This window comes from Saccoglossus kowalevskii, chromosome 11 (assembly GCF_978046115.1).
Source record: "Saccoglossus kowalevskii chromosome 11, keSacKowa6.1, whole genome shotgun sequence".
In the NCBI taxonomy this organism is placed as follows: Eukaryota; Metazoa; Hemichordata; class Enteropneusta; family Harrimaniidae; genus Saccoglossus; species Saccoglossus kowalevskii.
This window is the reverse complement of record NC_140651.1, coordinates 34,687,969-34,706,635: the sequence shown is the minus strand read 5'-3', so window position 1 is coordinate 34,706,635 and position 18,667 is coordinate 34,687,969. Positions and strand designations below refer to the sequence as shown.

Sequence of the window (18,667 nt, the reverse complement as noted above, 5' to 3'; positions counted from 1 at the left end):
TAGCTATGACAAAGCATTTCGGATGCGGGTTCTATGCCGGTAAATTCTGAATATAACCACTGCACGGTCGACTCGAAACACGAGGAGACCGGAAAGAAAATGGCAGCGAGCCCTGGTGCTGTCATTACATCTATATATTGCTAAATACATTGAAAATAAAAGACGACATGCACGAGGGAAACGAATTACAGTTGTAAAAGGTGCCGCCATGAAAACCAACTGGTTACGTAGTGGCGCCGGATTTTGATTTTTTTGCTGTGAAAAATACCACACACAAAGGGGAAAACGACACGAGGGTAAAAATGACAAGGAAAACTTATCCTACCAGCTACAATGTCGAATGCCGAGCAGCGGCAACAATCCAAGCCATAAATCCGGACAGGAAAAAAGGCAGGCGATCCAGCAGAGCTCGCTAGATTTCATCTCCACTCGAGGCGGAGAGAAATTAAGAGTGATGGACGGCTACCTGTGGCGCTGCCAGGTGGCCTCGGTCACGTGGGTTCGTGACGTAAGAGGTAAAAGAATCTTGAGGTCATGGGGCTTCCCCTGACCTGGATTCTATCTCTCAGTCACCGGCAGAATCGCTGATTAATGCCTACAGTTCAAAATAGTCATTTTGACTGACCAGAGTCTATGGTGGGTAATTGAACGTAGTGAAAACAAGGTGTGACAGAAGCTCAATGTGGAAAATGCTTTATACACTTGTACAAATCATGGACAAATAAAAACGCTGATCACATTTTAAATCTTCCAAGGCTACGAATATACCTTTTTTATTTGTTTGAATTACATTATAAAGAATAAAAACATTGGATCACAGCCTACAAAAATATCCCCTCTGAACTGTACATGAGATTTACCATACTCTGTACCGTACACAAGATTTACCGTACTCTGTACTGTACACGAGATTTACCATACTCTGTACCGTTCACAAGATTTACTGTATACAAGTTTGCACTGCAACAGAATACACAAAGACTTTACTATATTTTTAGGATACGGATCATTGCACGTGTGCGTAGCATTGTCACCCCCATAGATCGAATGGTATTGTCCTATTGTTAAACATCATTAGTAAACATCATGGCCGACTTGACTCACCGGAATGCCCGGGTGTCAATCATAAAAAGTGTGGTTATCTGCTCGAATTCACCACTCTGTTTCAAATTTTGAACATAAACAAATATTATACAGTACAAGGATTGATGCCACTGTCCCGCGCGTTAGGTATTTCTCCCTGACAGTCCCATGTGTCAATTAGTAGGACTGGCTTCAAAAAAAAGATGACTAAATCAACCAAAAAGCAAGCATTTAGAGACATACCTATGCAGAAGTTAGTTTGCCAGTACTTAAGGTAGCAGAATAGTTTTTTGTGCACTTTTCACATTTTTTTTTGAAAATCAGACGAATAGCTCCCTAAGGCATGCTACATACATTGGTGTTTTTATTTTATTGAAAAAAAAATATCTTGTACAAGTAAACTGATTTTTTTCTTGTGTGCAAACAAATGGCCAAGTTTTTGTTTATCCAGTGTGCACCAAACTAGTGCATCTCATTAATATGCATGGTTTACAAACATAACTGAACTGAGGGTAAATAGTTTTAAGTTGAGCCACTTTCTTTATTTGCTATTTACAAACAACTGATAAGATATCTGTTTGTAGTTTACACACAGCTGATAAGATGTACGAACGCTGCCTTTCTAGACAGGAAGTGCAGCAAAGACAAAACAATCGCTTTTGAACAACACATTTTGAATAAACAAAAAAGTACATGAATGTACCACTTCAATGTAATTATATGTTAACAGAATAAAAACTTACAATAAATTTCTGTAATATTTTTTCTTGGCGTTGTCATTGAAAGGTGTCTGACCACGGGGTTACTTTCCTAGTCCAGAAGTAATGCAGTTACTAGTACATTGGCAGGGGGCTCCCTTTTACAAAATATGGTTGCAAACAATAAAATACGGTCATCTGTGGTGGCTATGCATTGCATGAAAATTCTGGTAACAGGCCACAAACTACATGTAAAGGTTGATCAATGATAAGAATATGCTTGGACCTGGTTTATATAATCCATTTTTCAGAGGAGTTTTCACCTAGTAGGCATACTTGCATGCTTAGGTTTTTCTAAATTCGTAAATTATGTTACATGTAATAAATCTGTCTGATAAATACTTGGTTGTTTTATCTAATGTGCTCATGCGAACAAAATGCACGGCAAACGAAATAGTAGCGTGCCCCCCCCCCCCCCCCCCCCCGGCCGACGTCTTGACATCGGATAGTGGGCCAGTGTTTCTCGCAAGGCAAGGGTTGACTTTTTCGTACGACTTTGGTAAAATTTAAAAGTATCATCTAAAATCTAGGTAGTTTTTATAGATGATAACAGTGAGTCCGGTTACAATTACATTTTGAAGAGATTCATCTACAAGTATAAGACCGGAGGTTACTGCGACGGTAAAACTCTGTTTTGCGGGATTTGATTTTTAATAGCACAGGAAATGCTACATGCCGGCATACATCACTGGGTCACATTTTACAATTATTCTATTCACACCAATTAAAAAACAGGGCAGCTTCCTTCATTAATGTGCAAAATATGCAAAGAAGGAGAGGGTTGTCAGTAATTCTTTAGTTTAGTTGTCATTCACTAATTATGGACGAGATAGTAAGCACGCGAAAATTTCCAAGAAAAAGAAAGCGAGGAAGAAAGAAGAAAAACGTCAAAAGAATGATCACTCCTGTCAAAAAAGATGTTGAAAGAGACGATGCTGGGTTCGTACAGAACGGATTTCCCCGTCGAAACCAGTGTCAGCCATGAAGTGGGCGAAGAAAGTTTTACCGTGACACTGAGAGTCCGATGAATCAGACTTCGATACAGTGGGTGATACTCCTGTTCAAAACGTTCGAGAGATGTCTGTATCTCGCAGGAAAATATTGTTACCTTCCGACGTAGAAGAAGAAAGTGAGAATGAATGTCACGGCCGATTGTTTGAAGACGGCGAGATTCGACTCGTTGACATGTCACTGTTGAATGGCGCCCTAGAAAAAGAGATTTGTCAATTTTGCAAAGTAGGCAATATCTCAATAGTGGAGCGCAGGCGTCACGGTCTAGGCAGTCAGTTTGAATTTCTTTGCACGCAAGGAGATTGTATTCGATCGCAACTGAGCCAGCCTAGCTTCCCGTCATCCCGAAAGAAGGGGGCAGTTTTCAAAATAAATAGAAAGCCTGCCATTGGAATGCGAGCGACTGGAAAGGGACGGCGCGCTCTGGTGAAACTGTAAAGCTATTAGGGGTTACCTCAACCAGTAACGGGTACACCCTTTCGCCAGTACGTACGAGCTGCCTCCAGGAGACTTCGAAACTCGTGGCATCATGCTTGAACTAATAAGTTTACAAACATAACGGCCCAAAAATAAATACACTGTATTTGCAAACACTTCAACTGCCAAGTGTAGTGTCTGTATTGTTTGTTACTCGCAAACAGAACCGCCCACTTTGCATAATCCAAGCTTTAATGAATGACGTCACCGTTCGTTATCAGCACAGACCGTCAAAAAACTCCATAGCGTGAAAGAAAACGGCCAAAAAACAAAGTTTTTCACAGATATAAATGTCGGTTCATGATTTTTCCCGAAAACAACTTTCAAAGCATTTCATTTACAATTAGCCCATGTAAATTTTGTTCCTAAAACGGGAGTTAACGTTGATTGAAGTTTGAAATCATAAAAGTGCCGATTTCTCGGTGTTCGGTTTTTGGCAATTACCGTTGACCTAATTTTAAATGACGTTTCAGTGAATAGCGCTACGATGTCGACGTTTAACTTTTCTTACTCTTGGATATGTTGGCTTCATATCCGTATTTGCATATTTGCAAAATTCTATTGCGTTTTTTCACAAACCTCGTGCAAACCACCGGCATACTCTAACTTTAACACCAAAAAACGTGCTTGAAATTTGTGATATTCGGAAAGAAAAAAAAAACTTAATGCAAAAAATAGAAATACGGATTTAAACTTCATGACCTTTGCTTCAAAACAGTGTAAAGTTTTTGATCGCATGAATGACTGTAGAGATGACAATTAAAATTTTATTCACGTTAGTTAAATTATCAGCCCCGCTGATTTTCAGAATCACGTGACGCTAAAACAAACACAATGTTCACAAAATATTAATAGTAGGAAAATACAAGTCAAGAGCTTTCTAAACATATATAGATTGTATGGTTTCTTGTAAAATTTATTCCGATTATAGGTGTATACATTTTTCTTGCAAAAAAACTATCCTGCTACCTTAATCCATTTTTAACACCTTGGCTACTCTATTGACATTGGCTGTTTATTTCATGGATTTGGCACTTATAGTGGCTGATAAGCCGTGTCGAAAACGTGCACAAAACGACCATTCTGTGCACGTTTTCGACACTCATTAAAAACCAGTTGTAAGCACAATTTTTCATATGCTTAGGACAAGATAGCAAGGGTCTTACAAAAAAAAAATAAAAACTATAAGCTAAAAAAAAATCTAATTCTTAAAATATAAAACAAATCAAATTAAAAAAAAATGAATAAAAAATAAAGACAATTTGCAGCCAATGGTGAATACAGAATACAAAACAATCTCTAATTGTCACCTAATACACTGATGGACAATGTAGACAAATTGCAAATACAGTGCTGACAGTAAATATAATGTACTGGGCAAATACAGTGCTGACACTGCGTCCATACTCCATTTGGCATTATTTAATGGAGCTCTAACAACCATATCAGGTAAAGATACTAGCGTCGTTGGTTACTCCAAGTCGTTGCCTCAAGCAATCCATTTCATTGATATGTCTGCTAGCGTCCATTAATGTCTGCTGGGACTATTTTAGTTACTTTTAATAGAATGGTTGTATTTTATACTGCAGGGGAACAAGCCGATGTGACCCATTTGCCGGCCCTAGTTATCACGTTTATCAGTAAGAGATGTTTTCTTTGCTGATCGCTCAGTTCTGGGTCACACCTACAAAACTAACCTGCTGGGTGATTCCAAATAGGCAGTAATCGTTTTGGTAGCCTGCGTTCAATACTAAGAAGCATCCCTCTCCAAACGTTTACCATTGCCATGACTGTTTCTTATTATTATATACCGAGTTTGACATATGTGTTACGTCCTCAGTAACTTCATATTCAGGGGAAACAGAGTGTAGCGCGTCGATCCGGATCGCATTTTCGTCAAACTATTGTTAATAAAATTGATATAGATACCCAACAATAAACATGTATAATCGTCAATTTTAAATATGTATTACTGCATATTCTTATTTTATTCCTGAAGGAATAGGAGTGAGTGTGTTCCATGTGTTATAGTCATACTGAATTCGGTGCTAAGAAGTGTTACAAACCATGTAAACGTATCATATTAATTAATAGACTGTATTTTCGAATTCAATTTTCTCCTGTAAGTTTTGACTTAAACTTTTTAACACGATATATTAATGTGCTATTTATGATGATGATGTACTAATCAAATTTATATTAGTATTTTTTCTCGTTGAATTTCTAGAAATTACTTGACCCAACAATTCTGCAACAACGCACTTGCCTGGAAAGTGACATCTCGGGTAAAATGGCGTACACGCAGTGTAAAACACGCTATGCTTCTTTATAGTTACAAGTCTCCATCCGCCACAAACTTATGAAAATACCACACAACGTACAATGGATAACATTGTGTGGGATATTAACTGGCGATCGATTGGACTTCAAAACGAAGCAGGAGTTCGGCGTAGTGTCGTCAGTAAGTAAAAAGCATTTCAGATATGTATTCAATTTGAAGTAGCAGTATGTGTGCGTTTGATAATGTGTAATCTGATTGTACACTCTATGAATGCCAAACGTCTTACTTTTTGTCACAAACGTCTTCATTTTTTGACGTGTAATGTGATATGGCCAGTGGGACAACAGTAACTCTATCGTACCATAAGATAGCGACACTGCTGAAACGTACCAAAAATTCTGATAACTCCATCTATATGCTCCTGTTATATGTATAACTAGGTAGTGAGAAAGGACATTTTCACTTTTTTCTTGATTTTTCAAAAATTGATAAAACGGTTACTTTAGACCTTGATACATCATCCCAGGTTTACAAGAGATCGAAATTGCGAAATAACGTTGCTTAAAGGGGAACCGCTCAATCCCTTGGATTGCACCAAGTGCTCATGGGTAATTAACTATGCCTCTGTCCACTGAGTAAATGAATGCTTATCTTTCCCCCTGTACAGCTAATCCCACAAAACAACAACTGATATAAACATCCTAAGAACGGATTACAATTTGCTTGTTTAATTATAACATGGCAATTGAATTTCAAACAAATACAGAGCAGTCTTCATGTGCCATGATTTGAAACATTGCGCGCTCGGTAATTTATACATCGTCGGAAAAATATGACGTGGAACTAATTCAAGTTGATGATGGCCAACAAGAAAAGGCGGCAGTACACTGGATACACACGGCCAGAGTGTTGCTAAACGGTCGCGAAGAACTGATCTCGTATACAGTAAATCTGAGAATGAAACTTCCTATGCACATTCTGTATACATACGACTCCTCCAGACTGCTAATATAACAAGTGTGAAAACACGAAGTCAATGACTTCGGTTTTCATATTTCCGTCACAAATCGGTAAACAGAACGTGTATTTAATATTGCCCTCAAATTTCCATATAATATTGACTAATTGGTAGAGGCGACAATGAAAAAGTTTACTATTTATTATAAGTACAGGTTATTACACGGAAATTCCCGTGATAAAATATCAAAATCATTAGTAAAGAAAAGTCGCCGCGACATCACGGGCTTATCTTGTAACCTGTTTACGACACTCGTGTGGAAAATCAAAATGTACAGCCTTGTCTTCCGTGAAGCCTAGCTCGTATGTACATGGGTGGTACTGGCTTGTATCTCATGTGAGATTTGAGTTCTTGTGATCTGGTGGGTGAACGTCGGGTTGACTTTACAGTCAAAATCAAATGAGTGGTGAGGGGGAGAAGAGTTTTCTGTCAAAACAATTTTACCGTAGACTCAATTTTAACGACCAATCTGCAGCGTTGTATTTATTATAAATAAGAATCCAAAAATAGGATATGAATACACACATACACTCGATTACATTTTCTGGACGAAAACGATCTACTGTAAAAGATATGAATTGGAACTGCCTGTGACGTGTTGTCTGGGTGCCGTTTCGTCCTACAGTCAAATACAGAAATAAAAAAATTTATTTTCTTATGCCAAGACCTGGTTGTTCATGCATTTCAAGCATGGCGTATTTACTTGTTGTACTCTGTGATGTGTGCTGTGGAAACATCTGATTTCGCGGTTTGGAGCTGTCAAAGTATTTCGCGAAAAATATAACAAAGGGTAACACCATACGAAGCAGTCAGGCCAATGTCTTGTTGATATCCGAAACTTGGAACCTCTAACAGAACGGTTATTTCCTGCACGCCTACCAGTATTACACAACTACCATTTACAGCTCATTGCAGTCTGACACTTACCGGGTATTCACTGTACCCCTTCCTTTTTCCAGACTGTCTAGAAAGTTATGCAAAAAGTTTCATCCCTTAGAAAACACAAGTCTTTGCCATACGATCAAAGAAAAAATGTCCACATAGTGGTAACCAACATCGTTCTGGCGTTCCTAAAAAAACACTGCATTGCTTAGTAGCAAATAATCACGGTAGCGCAATCCGACCATGCTACGTTTCACAATTATTATTATTACTTGGTAGTGATTATTAATATAATACAAAAAGTAAACTCGGTGAATTGTTCTGAAAAGCAATTAAATTTCAATTTAGTTTCATCGATTCCGGTCGCATGTAAATGCTTGACACCTTATAGGTCAAATCTCTAATCAGCCAGTCAAGATACTCGGTGATGCCAACGTGTTCAAATTACCAAAACGGAGGAGATTTGCCGATGTTCCAGCTCGATCTTTTACCTCTGGTTTTGATGTGTTTTTTTTAAATCAAAACATTAGTTGTTTTCGATGATAAACTGACCATTTGAAGACTATTTTTACGATGATAACAGCTCATTGTCGAATCGAAGCTTTACCCATTCACACTAACCACAATAAACGTTGTCGCGCCTTTGGACTCACCGCGAAATTTAGTCCACGCGAATGATTTCTACTTCTACATTTAATTTATTGCAATGGATATCCGAAAGCCTGTAACCTAATGTTATTGACATTGTTTACTGTCTTACATGTCCCTGTGTTACCGATGGTTAGACCATGGAGGTGGTTAGATATAGACAAACTACGTAACGATAATGCTGTTTGTAAACAAACAAGCTTTGTAGATTGAATAAACATCTAGGAGATTTACATTTTCGTTTACTCAAACTGTGATTGACAGGAATTTTGCATACATTAGCCACCATTTTAAACTCGTGATTTTCACTGGTCGCGGCACGTTTCGACCGAAAATAACAACATTTATACATCAAAAGCCCAACCAGATGAGTGTAATCGCTAGCGTACATATTCATGCCCCTGTGGATATGTATTTGGAACCACAGCTTGATCTCCAAACATCGTAAATGGCATATTTCACGGAGCTCCCGCCACGATGTTAGCTGCTTGGTTCGGATTAGCATACTAATATGGTGGCCATCTTGACCCTTATTTATAGTATCGGTTTCCCTTTAAATTAGTGTTTTAAAACGCTAGCAGAAAAGACTACAACTGCCGTTTCGTGGATATTTGCATAATGTTTATTTTTAGAACGGTTTAAATGATAACATCTTATCTGTATACTCTGTTGTTGACAATTCAGATATAACGGGTGATAAGCTTTCCGTCGTAAACAATGCGTGTTTATCTAACGTCCATTGTCAGCATTATTGTCAGTCGAGACTTCGTCAGAGAAACATGGTCATACAGTCCAGGCATACAGTACTCATTTCGCCCAACCTTCCGCTTTTACATCGATCGCTTAATTTCCGACCATACGGTCTTGTCCGACCGGAAACCGTCCACATTTTAATCACGTTTTTTTCGCTCGCTCACTCATTGAAACACCGACCGCTCGCCCAAACACTGATCACTGGCACATGAGTGGTCGAAATGGTGGTTTTGATAGTAAAGTGTGAACATACAACTAGTATTAACTATTATTAAATTCTGTACGACACTTCAAATCTAGTAGTTGTATGACACTTGTATCGTGAAAGCAACTGAACTGGGACCTCTTGTTACGTGTTTTGGGTGCTTGTTCTAGATGTAATATTTTAAATTATTTTAATGAGACAGTTACGTGAAAAAAGCATAGGTAATTCATTTTGACAGATCAGAGAAACAAGGAAATGTTAATGATTAATTCCAAAAATAACGATACCACTGAATCCACGTCGGTCGATCTGGTAAAATTTGTCATTCAATTTTCAAAAATAAGTCACGATCATTGAATGAGTATACGTACCGTAAAAGTGTTCCCACAACAAATATTTTCGACTAAACAGATCTTGACATGTATGAATAATTTATTGGGCTTAAAAAAACGTGTCAAATTTAGTTATAGCCATAACTATTTGGTGGCCAGTCGATGAACAATTCGAAACTCAGGATTCACAGTGAAGTCCTCCAGGGCTGAAAATCATCGACCCTACTCTGGTTTACTTTATTTCCCAACTTGCAGAGAAAACTGATTCGCCGTGGACTCTAATGTATCTCGGCCTAGTATTTTCTTTTTGAACTGAGGTCAAATTCCATCCGTTTGTCAACATATGCTAATGTTTTTCAGCTAATAATTTTAAAGCCTATCACAGCACAAAAACACTATGTGAATCGACGCCGGAAATTGGATGGTACGACGACCCTTCACTTAGCGTCAAATATGCTTTGTTACAACATCATTGATTGGCTGAAGTCACATGATCGGAGCATGACCTGAGTCACAGAACCATATTTGTTCGTATAATCAACAGGACCTCGCAAAAGAACCACACCAACATTTTCAATCTTTTGTCAAAAAACTGGTGAATTTCATGAATTTGAATAAAATAACGCAAGCGATTGATAGGAATGATTATTGAAATTGTTCCCAATGCTCTTCGAATTTTTATTAGTCCCCGAAAACAGGGACTTATTTTTTGACCTCCGTGTGTCCGTGCGTGCACGTGTGTGTCTGTGCGTGCGTCCGGACCTGTATCTTAGAAATGCCTGGACCAACCGCAATCAAACTTCACACGTACATCATACATGATATCATACATACATGTATGCACGTCAAATTATTCATGATCTGATTTAAGATGGCCGAATGGCGGCCATTTTTGTGCTAAAAATCATCAAAATTGAGCATTTCCCGGTTGTTTGCAGATGGATTTTGTTCAAACCTTGTATATACGTTGGACATTATAGGACCTTGATGCACATCATTTTGTTTTACGATCTGATTCAAGATGGCCGAATGGCGGCCATTTTTGTGCTAAAAAATCATAAAAAGCAACCATTTCTCGGCTGTTTACAGATGGATTTTGCTCAAACTTGGTATATACATTAGACATTATGGGACCTTGATGCAAATAATTTTGTTTTTCAGATAACATTTAAAATGGCTGACTGGCGGTCATTTTGTATTAATCAATGTGGTTCTCGTGCCATATGATATCTCCAGCTTGTTTTGACTGATTATGTTCAAATTTTAAATATTCATTATACATCATGTCATAGATATATTGGTTTGACGATCCTATTCAAAATGGCTGAATGGTTGTCATTTTTGTACTAAAAAATCATCAAATATCAAGCATTTCTGGCATTTATGGATGGATTTTGTTCAAACTTATAACACACGTTAGACATTACAGGTTCCTGATGCATGTCATTCTATTTTTCAGATTGGATTCAAAATAGCTGACTGGCGGCCATTTTGTTTTAATGATTGGGCTTCTAGAGCCATATCTCTTAAGGTAGAGATGCAGTTTATTTGGCTTGCTTTTTAATTGAGTAATTAGACAATGAAGATGGTATTATATATCCAACATGTTATATATTTTCTGAAAGCTTATTATACGAACTTTGTAAAACTTGTCTTTATTTTAAATATCCAGAATGCGTTTTTGATTTTGGGTCAAAAATATGCTTTTTTGGACAAAAGTGGTTTAAAAAAAATTAGCTTAAAAACTTCAAGTCCGTTTGTGGGTAAAATTACATCACTGGATACCTTGGTATACTACTAATTCAAATGCGTCCACTCATCTCTCTAACGGCTTTCAAAGTCGCACAGCATGACCTCAAAGTTCACTCTTTTCTATTTTTGCATAATTTATATATCCATGTTAATTACGGACTTGTTATTTTTGTTCCACTCGCCGTAATAAACTGTCCGGACGCATTTTGAAGGGGAAACACATTGTCAATAATGTGTGAAAATTTCGAGGCAAATGGCCAAAGCGTCTATCAGCTATTTTAATTTAAAACCCAAGAATTCACCAAAAATAGAAGACGAGAAAAAGGCTAATTTGCATATTTGCGCGTTAAACCGGGAATTACTGCTTTCTCATACTTTGTCATACTTTCTAGACTATTGAAATTGAAAGTTAACGTATAGACATAAACATTTTATGTAAAATCGTTGGACCAGAACAACTGCTCTTGAATATATAAATCAGAAACACGTCATTCATACCAGTGTTTTGATGGGGTCGGTAAAAACACGTGGCAATGCCCAGTAAATATGACGTCATCTCATGAATTATTAAACAGGGGGCGGTCCTAGGAAGGTGACCTTTTATCACGATCAAAACATCATGGCTTCTCTTCGATGTATTTTCAATAAAAAATCTACGAGTATTTCAGAGCCTATGGTTTACCGCGAAGAGTACAAAGTGGGATATTAAATTATTTATCCTTGATGATTTTTAAGTAGTATTGAGAACCAACTCCAGGAAGCGAACGCAGAATAATGAATAATCGCGTAATCCTAGAATCGAAACGCGAGGCACAGAAGTTTTGTTCATCGTTTCCAATCCAATTTTTCCCACTGCAACATATTTGTTAAAAGAAATATTTGAATTCTGTTCGTTTTTTAAGGAGGCATTTTTTTTATTTTTTCCGATTTTGGCAACGCCTTATTCAGGGATTTTCTAAGACAGTCACAGACAATCAGCGCACGGATGTACGTTCAAAACATGCTGTTGTACTACCGGCGACGGTCGCCTGCAAGAAGAGAGCTCCAGCTCCTAACGTAAAAGTTTAAAAATTTCGACCGGTTTTAAATAATTAGTGTTGGAAATCTGACATGTTTTAAGAGTGCAAAATTAAGGTGCATTTTCGAGCGGTCGAATTTTTCTGAATAGAAATCGCAAATGAAAAAATAGGAGTGCTAAACAGTGTGCTTCGTTAGTTTAAAAAAAATGGAATGTCCGTCAAATTGACGTAAACTTCCCCATTTTTCACGGAAAAAGCAAAGGTCGTGGCCGAGTTGCAGGCTAAAAAACTCAAAAATCAAAACAAAATCATCAATCAGTAAGTATTATGACAAGGAAAACAAAACATCAGACGCGGAGAAGCGGTCAGCGCGTCAAAAGAGTTGTTACCGTAATGTATCAAGTTACCTCTCTCTGTGATTTATTTTTCATTGAAATTATTTGGTTGTTTTCAATTAATTTTAGCGTACCTCTGCAATTTATTTTAGCATTGTCAGTTGTTTGCTTCATTGAATTAAACGGAGTTCGTCCGGTTGCAAACAAAGCTGTCTCGCACCATCTAGCAAAACTTGCGAATGATCGAAGTACAGGTACCCATTGGACAAAAGATACACAAAAGTTTGTATCTCCCCGACCCAGTGCAATATATCCGGTTAGAATCAAAGCTCACGTGTCCCTTATTTGAGGGACCAGACTCTGCCGTAAATTCGGGATGGGATTTAGAAAAAAAATAAAATGGGACTTTTAAGGTGTATTTTGGCGTCATTTTCGGACATTTCAATCATTCCTGATGCCTAAAATAGAGTCTAAGTTTTACCGTAGTCATTGACGCCTATTCATTAGGATGATGTTTATTGTGACTAGCGTGAATGGGTAAGCTTCATTTCGACTATGAGCAGTTATCACTGTAAACAATGTTAAATTATTCTTCACATGCTCAGTTTATTTTTTGTGAACAATTATTTAAAAATAAAATCACTCAGTCAATCAATCAGAAACTCGGATTCATGCCTTCAGGGAAAGTTATGTTTGGATGCTCACATCGATTTTGTTTTTCGTTCGGTGGGCTGATGCCTTCAGTGTAGCTTTTGCCTCTTCCGACATAGAAATCATCTGAATCTTCTTTCTACCTCTCTTTCTTTTCACACCATGCATAATGTAATGATAAAAATTAGGAAAAAACGCTGAGGAAATATAATGTTTGGTTTGCTAGCGAGCGAGAACTGATTTGACAATAATTGCATATGCGCGTGAATTGAATGAACTATGACCCGTACAATCTCGATTTGCATATTGTCAATCAAAGGTCCTGTTATTTGGTTACTCATGCAAATTAGGCAATTGGACATAAACATTGCCACGTGTGAGTGTTTTTTATTTTTAACCAGAAAATAAACAGCAATTTTAACGGTGTTGCAATAAGAATTCATTGGTCAAATTTTCACAGAATGTTCTTTAGATAAAAATCTGTATAAAAAACGAAAAAAATTATTTTTGATTGAAATTCACAAATAAACTGCATCTCTACCTTAAATGCTTTGACTGATTATATTCAAATTTTATATATTCGTTATACATCCAGGGTTCTCCCCAGAAAAAATGCATAGCGCCGGGGCTAATTTGCATAATAATTTGCATATCATTTACATATCATGCAATTCCTTCACTGATTAACAGAACTTATTTACAATTATGAATATTAGTGAGCTCAGTCACAGGGCAAATATTTTTTTTAATGGAATCAACACATTATATTTCACAATTTAGAAGAGTTTGAAACATTCTCGAAATACAAATGCTGCAGACTAAAAACACAAATAAATTATTGTTGCAATTTAATTGTTTTGTAAAACGTTGAAGGAAACGCATTCAAAACGTTAAGCCAGATTTATGTTCACGAATCTCATAATTTTATTCACTCCAAAAACATTCTCCTTCAAAAAATTGATCACGTAATTAATTGACGTATTGTTGTAATTTATTATTCGTACCATCAATTTCTAAAACGTTTACAATTACAGTAATGAGCGAACAAATAAAGCTTCAAAACGATCATCAAAGTTACGACGTGACATAACTTACTTGGCCATGTTATACACCAGTTATAGCAATAATTCCTCAACAAATTTTACTTTTTTTTTTTTTATATGAAATGTAAGTAAAATCCGACTTATTTTTATCGGGAGCGATTATTTTTGATCACTTGATCGCTTCGGTAAAAAAAACAGACCCGCCATGATGTTTCTGAAACATTAGCATGTGTCCTTTGACCCGATGGGTCAAGAATGCCATTAACCAATCAAAATGCCGCATGGTAATGCCGGTAGAACCCGAAGTTTTCCGAATGGTAGTGATCATAAAGATTACATTGCGGAAGTAAAGCGATGTCGGAGCACGATGTGTTGGCATCGATTTCAATTGACAACTGCATGATAGCTTTCGAAATAGGTGATTTGCAATTTTTAAAAGGTAAATTAGGTCTTGAAAGAAGAGTTTTTACATGATTCGCAATGATAACAGTTCAAATGTATTTTACCAAATCACGCAATAAACACGTTGTTTTTTTCTTGAGTAGCGTGAACTGATCGTGAACTCCGATTTGACCATGTTATATCGAGGTGGAATTGATTTTGAAATAATTTTAGCTTTCAATCTAAAGACTGTGTCTATCGCAGAAAGTATTTACTTACAAACAAAGAGGTGCTAATTCCGCAAATTTGACTAGCCGCTACGTATCGTGCGACTAGGTCTATTGTTTATAAATATAATCCACGACTGACAGGATGCGTGTCGGTCGGTACATAATTATACTAACAATCAGACAATAGTCCTCGTCGGAAGCATTTCCGTGGTGGTCACTAATTTTGAGTGACGGTCGGGGCCGACCGACGTGGCGAACAAAGATTTTTCACATCTGATATTGGCATGTCAAATATGAAATCAAGCGCCGAGGTGGGAACACATAGCGCCGAGGTCCCAAGTGAAGCGCCGAGATTCACAGGTATAGCGCCGCGGACCTCGGCGCTAAAAAGCCCTGGGGAGAACCCTGACATCATGTTATATATATATATATATACATGTATTCAAAATGGCTGATTTTGAATGCTGTTCCAGAGCAATATCTCTCAATATGGACAAGTACTTGTTTGACGATCAGATACAAATGTAAATCATTTTAATGTTAAAAAAAATCATATTCCTGACATGGTTATATTCCAGCTACATGTATATTACTATAAACATAACTATATATCTTAAATTTGATAACTAACGGGGACTGTGCCATGCATGACTTGTTTTTTTTATTTCAAGGTAAGAAATGGCTAGTTGAAGTTGCATTGTCTTCATTGCGACTGTTTCACCGCAAACAACTCTAGCTCTGTTTTATTAGATCTCTTATCAGAGACACTTGAAGGATTAGCTTGTTTGTAAACTGTCAGCATGTACAGTGGGACAGTAATGTTTGTCAGAGGATTATCCCTCGTTGTTTGTTTGCATAACAATGGAAACCCGAACGTTCGGGACTCAAATGCCAGCAGTTTTCTTCATTTTTCACGCTCGAGCTTGAAATTATTCATTATCTGACACTCTTTATGAGTTCTATGATATCAGTGATTAATATGTTTGGCCATTTTTAGTGTATATTTATAATAATGCAGCAAATCTCAGTGTTTTATTAATCAAAACTGTTTTTCGTGTTTTTCTCGAGTTGATTGAGTACGACTCATTGGGACCGCCGCCAAATCAAATGCGTTCGGACTAGGACATTCATACTTGCAGTTATCGTTCAAAAGATAATGATGGTGCGAAATATATTTGGGTTTTTAAAGAAAATGCTTTGTCACAGAATAATTTGGAGACAAAAAAACAAACTTGCATAGAAATCAGAATAATAGGTCTTTTGATTACCGTGGACACATTTCAATGGACTTGATTACGAACAATGCATGACGTAAATTTCACCAGGAAATTCCGCAGTGTGCTGTCGCAATCGCGGACTTAGTCATTTTTGCAAGGTTCGCCATTTTTGATGTCGCGTGATAATTATGTAAACAATGACTGTCCAGTTTGTGCGAACTTGTACCTCTTTACTTAGTCTTTTGAAATATATAAGCTAATTTACTGTTCTGAACGAGACAACAGACAGAGAATGATTTATTCGAAAACGTCACAAAACCTTTCTCGCTACCTTAACTTGGGTTAAACAAGAGATCCATCGTGTGCTGCAATTGCAACAAAGGCATTTCCTTCATTTTTTTTTAAATAAAATACTAAAACTGAATTGGCTGATTGGATATCAATTAACATTGGGACATTTTCAATGGACATTGTTGCACACTACATGTATGTCTGGTTCAATTATAGATCTGTCTGAACATTTCATTACTGGTGTAGAAGGGGGACTGCGCAATCCCATGGATTGCACCAAGTGCTCATGGGTAATTAACTCTATCCACTAAGTAAATGAATGCTTATTTTTCTCCCTGTCCCGCTAATCCCACAAAAAACAATTGATATAAATATCCTTTGAAATAATTAAAATTTTTAAATATAACATAATTGAATTTCAAACCAAGTACAAGTTAGTCTGTTCGGTTAAACACAGAGCTAGCTCCATATTTGAAACACAGCACGCTCTGTAATATATACATTGTCGAGCAAAAATGACGCCCTTTCGATGACGAACTTTCCAATGCCTATTCTGTATACACACTACTACTCCGCACTGCTAATATAACAAGTGGAAAAATACCTCTGGCCAAGGACTTTGGTTGCATGTGCAAGGGTGGTATCGTATTGTATCTTGTGTAAGATTTGAGTTCTTGTGGTCTAGCGGGTGAACGTGGGTTGACTTTACAGTCAAAATCAATTGAGTGGCTAGAAAGATATGAGCGTTCTGTCAAATAATTTTACTAAATTTTAACATCCTATCTACAGCATTGTAATTATTACAAATACAACGTTTCAATATACGGCGCCATGGAACACAACTATCGGTTATGCTAGTAAAAACAAGTTGTTTGCAAACTTATTTTGATAGAACGCTTTTATCTATTGTACACAAGATGAAAAACCATTGCTAACTTTCTTACCTGAGGCGTATTGTTTCCTGGCAAATAAAAATAACAAAGATGAAATTGAATTTAAAAAAAAATATAACATCTTATTTTCTTTCAGGTTCTCAGTCGTGTTGTTTTATTACCTTGCCCGTACCATCAAAGATGGAAGGGAAAGGTATATTAAGGGAAAAATTTTGTCCGGAGTTGTCGTCGTCGTTGTTGTTGTTGTTGTTGTCGTCGTCGTCGTCGTTAATAATTGTTATTGTGTGCATAATAACTTTATTAATTCTATTCCAAACTTTATCAAACTTGGTCACCTTATTCATCAGTATAAAGTCTTCCCTGAGTTTGAACAACAGATGTCCTGTATGAAAATATCATGCAATAATTGAGAAAATCTGATAAAATATTTTGACTGTTTCTTTTTGACTGATCACTGGTGATACACATCAAAGGTCACTGATCTCAGTGGAAATATGCATTGTTGTATGTGTTCAATGAAGCAAATGATTTATCGTGTAATAATATCCTTGGTAATGTATCTCAGAATCCCATACTGGGTTTCAAAACCAACTCATGGAGAGATTGCACAGTCTGATACACATTTGCAAACCTACCAATAAAATCTTTACTGAAAACAAGATGTCAGAAAACCAATATAAGCACTGCCACAGTGTATGAACTGGGTGCCAAACTTTGATCAAGATCTGAAGCTAATAGAAAATCTGTTTAGTCAAAAGTTATCAAATCAAAAACTATACATAAAAAATACATTAAAAGCAAAACATTTCATCCACATTTTAAAATGAAAATTATTCTAAAATATATGTATTCTGTATTTGACAAACAGTTCATTCGACAAATGAAAACTCACAGGAATATGTTTCAGCTATTAGAACAGAATGATAGAGTTTTTATAATACTAGTTTAAAAACACACTTCAGAGATTGCAGTGTTTGAAGATGTAGTTTCTCAGGAGGCAACAGTACTGTTGACTTCTCCCTCCACTGGACACCAACTATTTAAGTTGATTTGCATACAAAGCAGAGCTTGCAACATGATAGCTATTCATAAAGGGTGTTTTTTTACTTTTCATATAATACAGTAGTCACACAATGAGGCAGTTCATATTTGTCTCAGTGAATCATTCATTTTTGACAGACACCTGTACAAAATACTTGGACTAAAGCCAGCTAAATTTTTCTGTTATCTTGCATGTTTTATGAATCTATTCACATCTAAATGCATCACTTTTTTTTTTGCAATGAGACATTTGTTTTTATTCTAAAATATCTCAATTACTTTCAATAAAGCTGGAAATTTTGTTCCTTAAAATAATTAAACAAATAAGGCACCAATGTTTTTGTAAGATATTTACATCTTTTAAGG

At 36.7% G+C, this 18,667-nt stretch overlaps 2 protein-coding genes across 4 annotated transcripts in view; one reads left to right on the top strand and one right to left on the bottom strand.

Annotated features, from left to right (window-relative positions):
• Positions 1–5,184, bottom strand: part of LOC144341746 (uncharacterized) — a 39,624-nt gene extending 34,440 nt beyond the window's left edge. Inside the window, exon 1 of the mRNA XM_085505141.1 lies at positions 5,027–5,184. Coding sequence (XP_085361267.1) covers positions 5,027–5,117 — 91 coding nt within the window. The 5' untranslated portion in view covers positions 5,118–5,184. The remainder of the gene's footprint in view (positions 1–5,026) is intronic.
• A 419-nt stretch (positions 5,185–5,603) lies between these two features.
• LOC102808328 (DDB1- and CUL4-associated factor 6-like) overlaps positions 5,604–18,667 on the top strand; it is a 109,430-nt gene continuing 96,366 nt past the window's right edge. For all 3 annotated transcript variants that reach the window (XM_085505139.1, XM_085505140.1, XM_085505138.1), the window contains exon 1: positions 5,604–5,790. In XM_085505139.1, the coding sequence (XP_085361265.1) occupies positions 5,712–5,790 (79 nt within the window). In that variant the 5' untranslated portion in view covers positions 5,604–5,711. The remainder of the gene's footprint in view (positions 5,791–18,667) is intronic.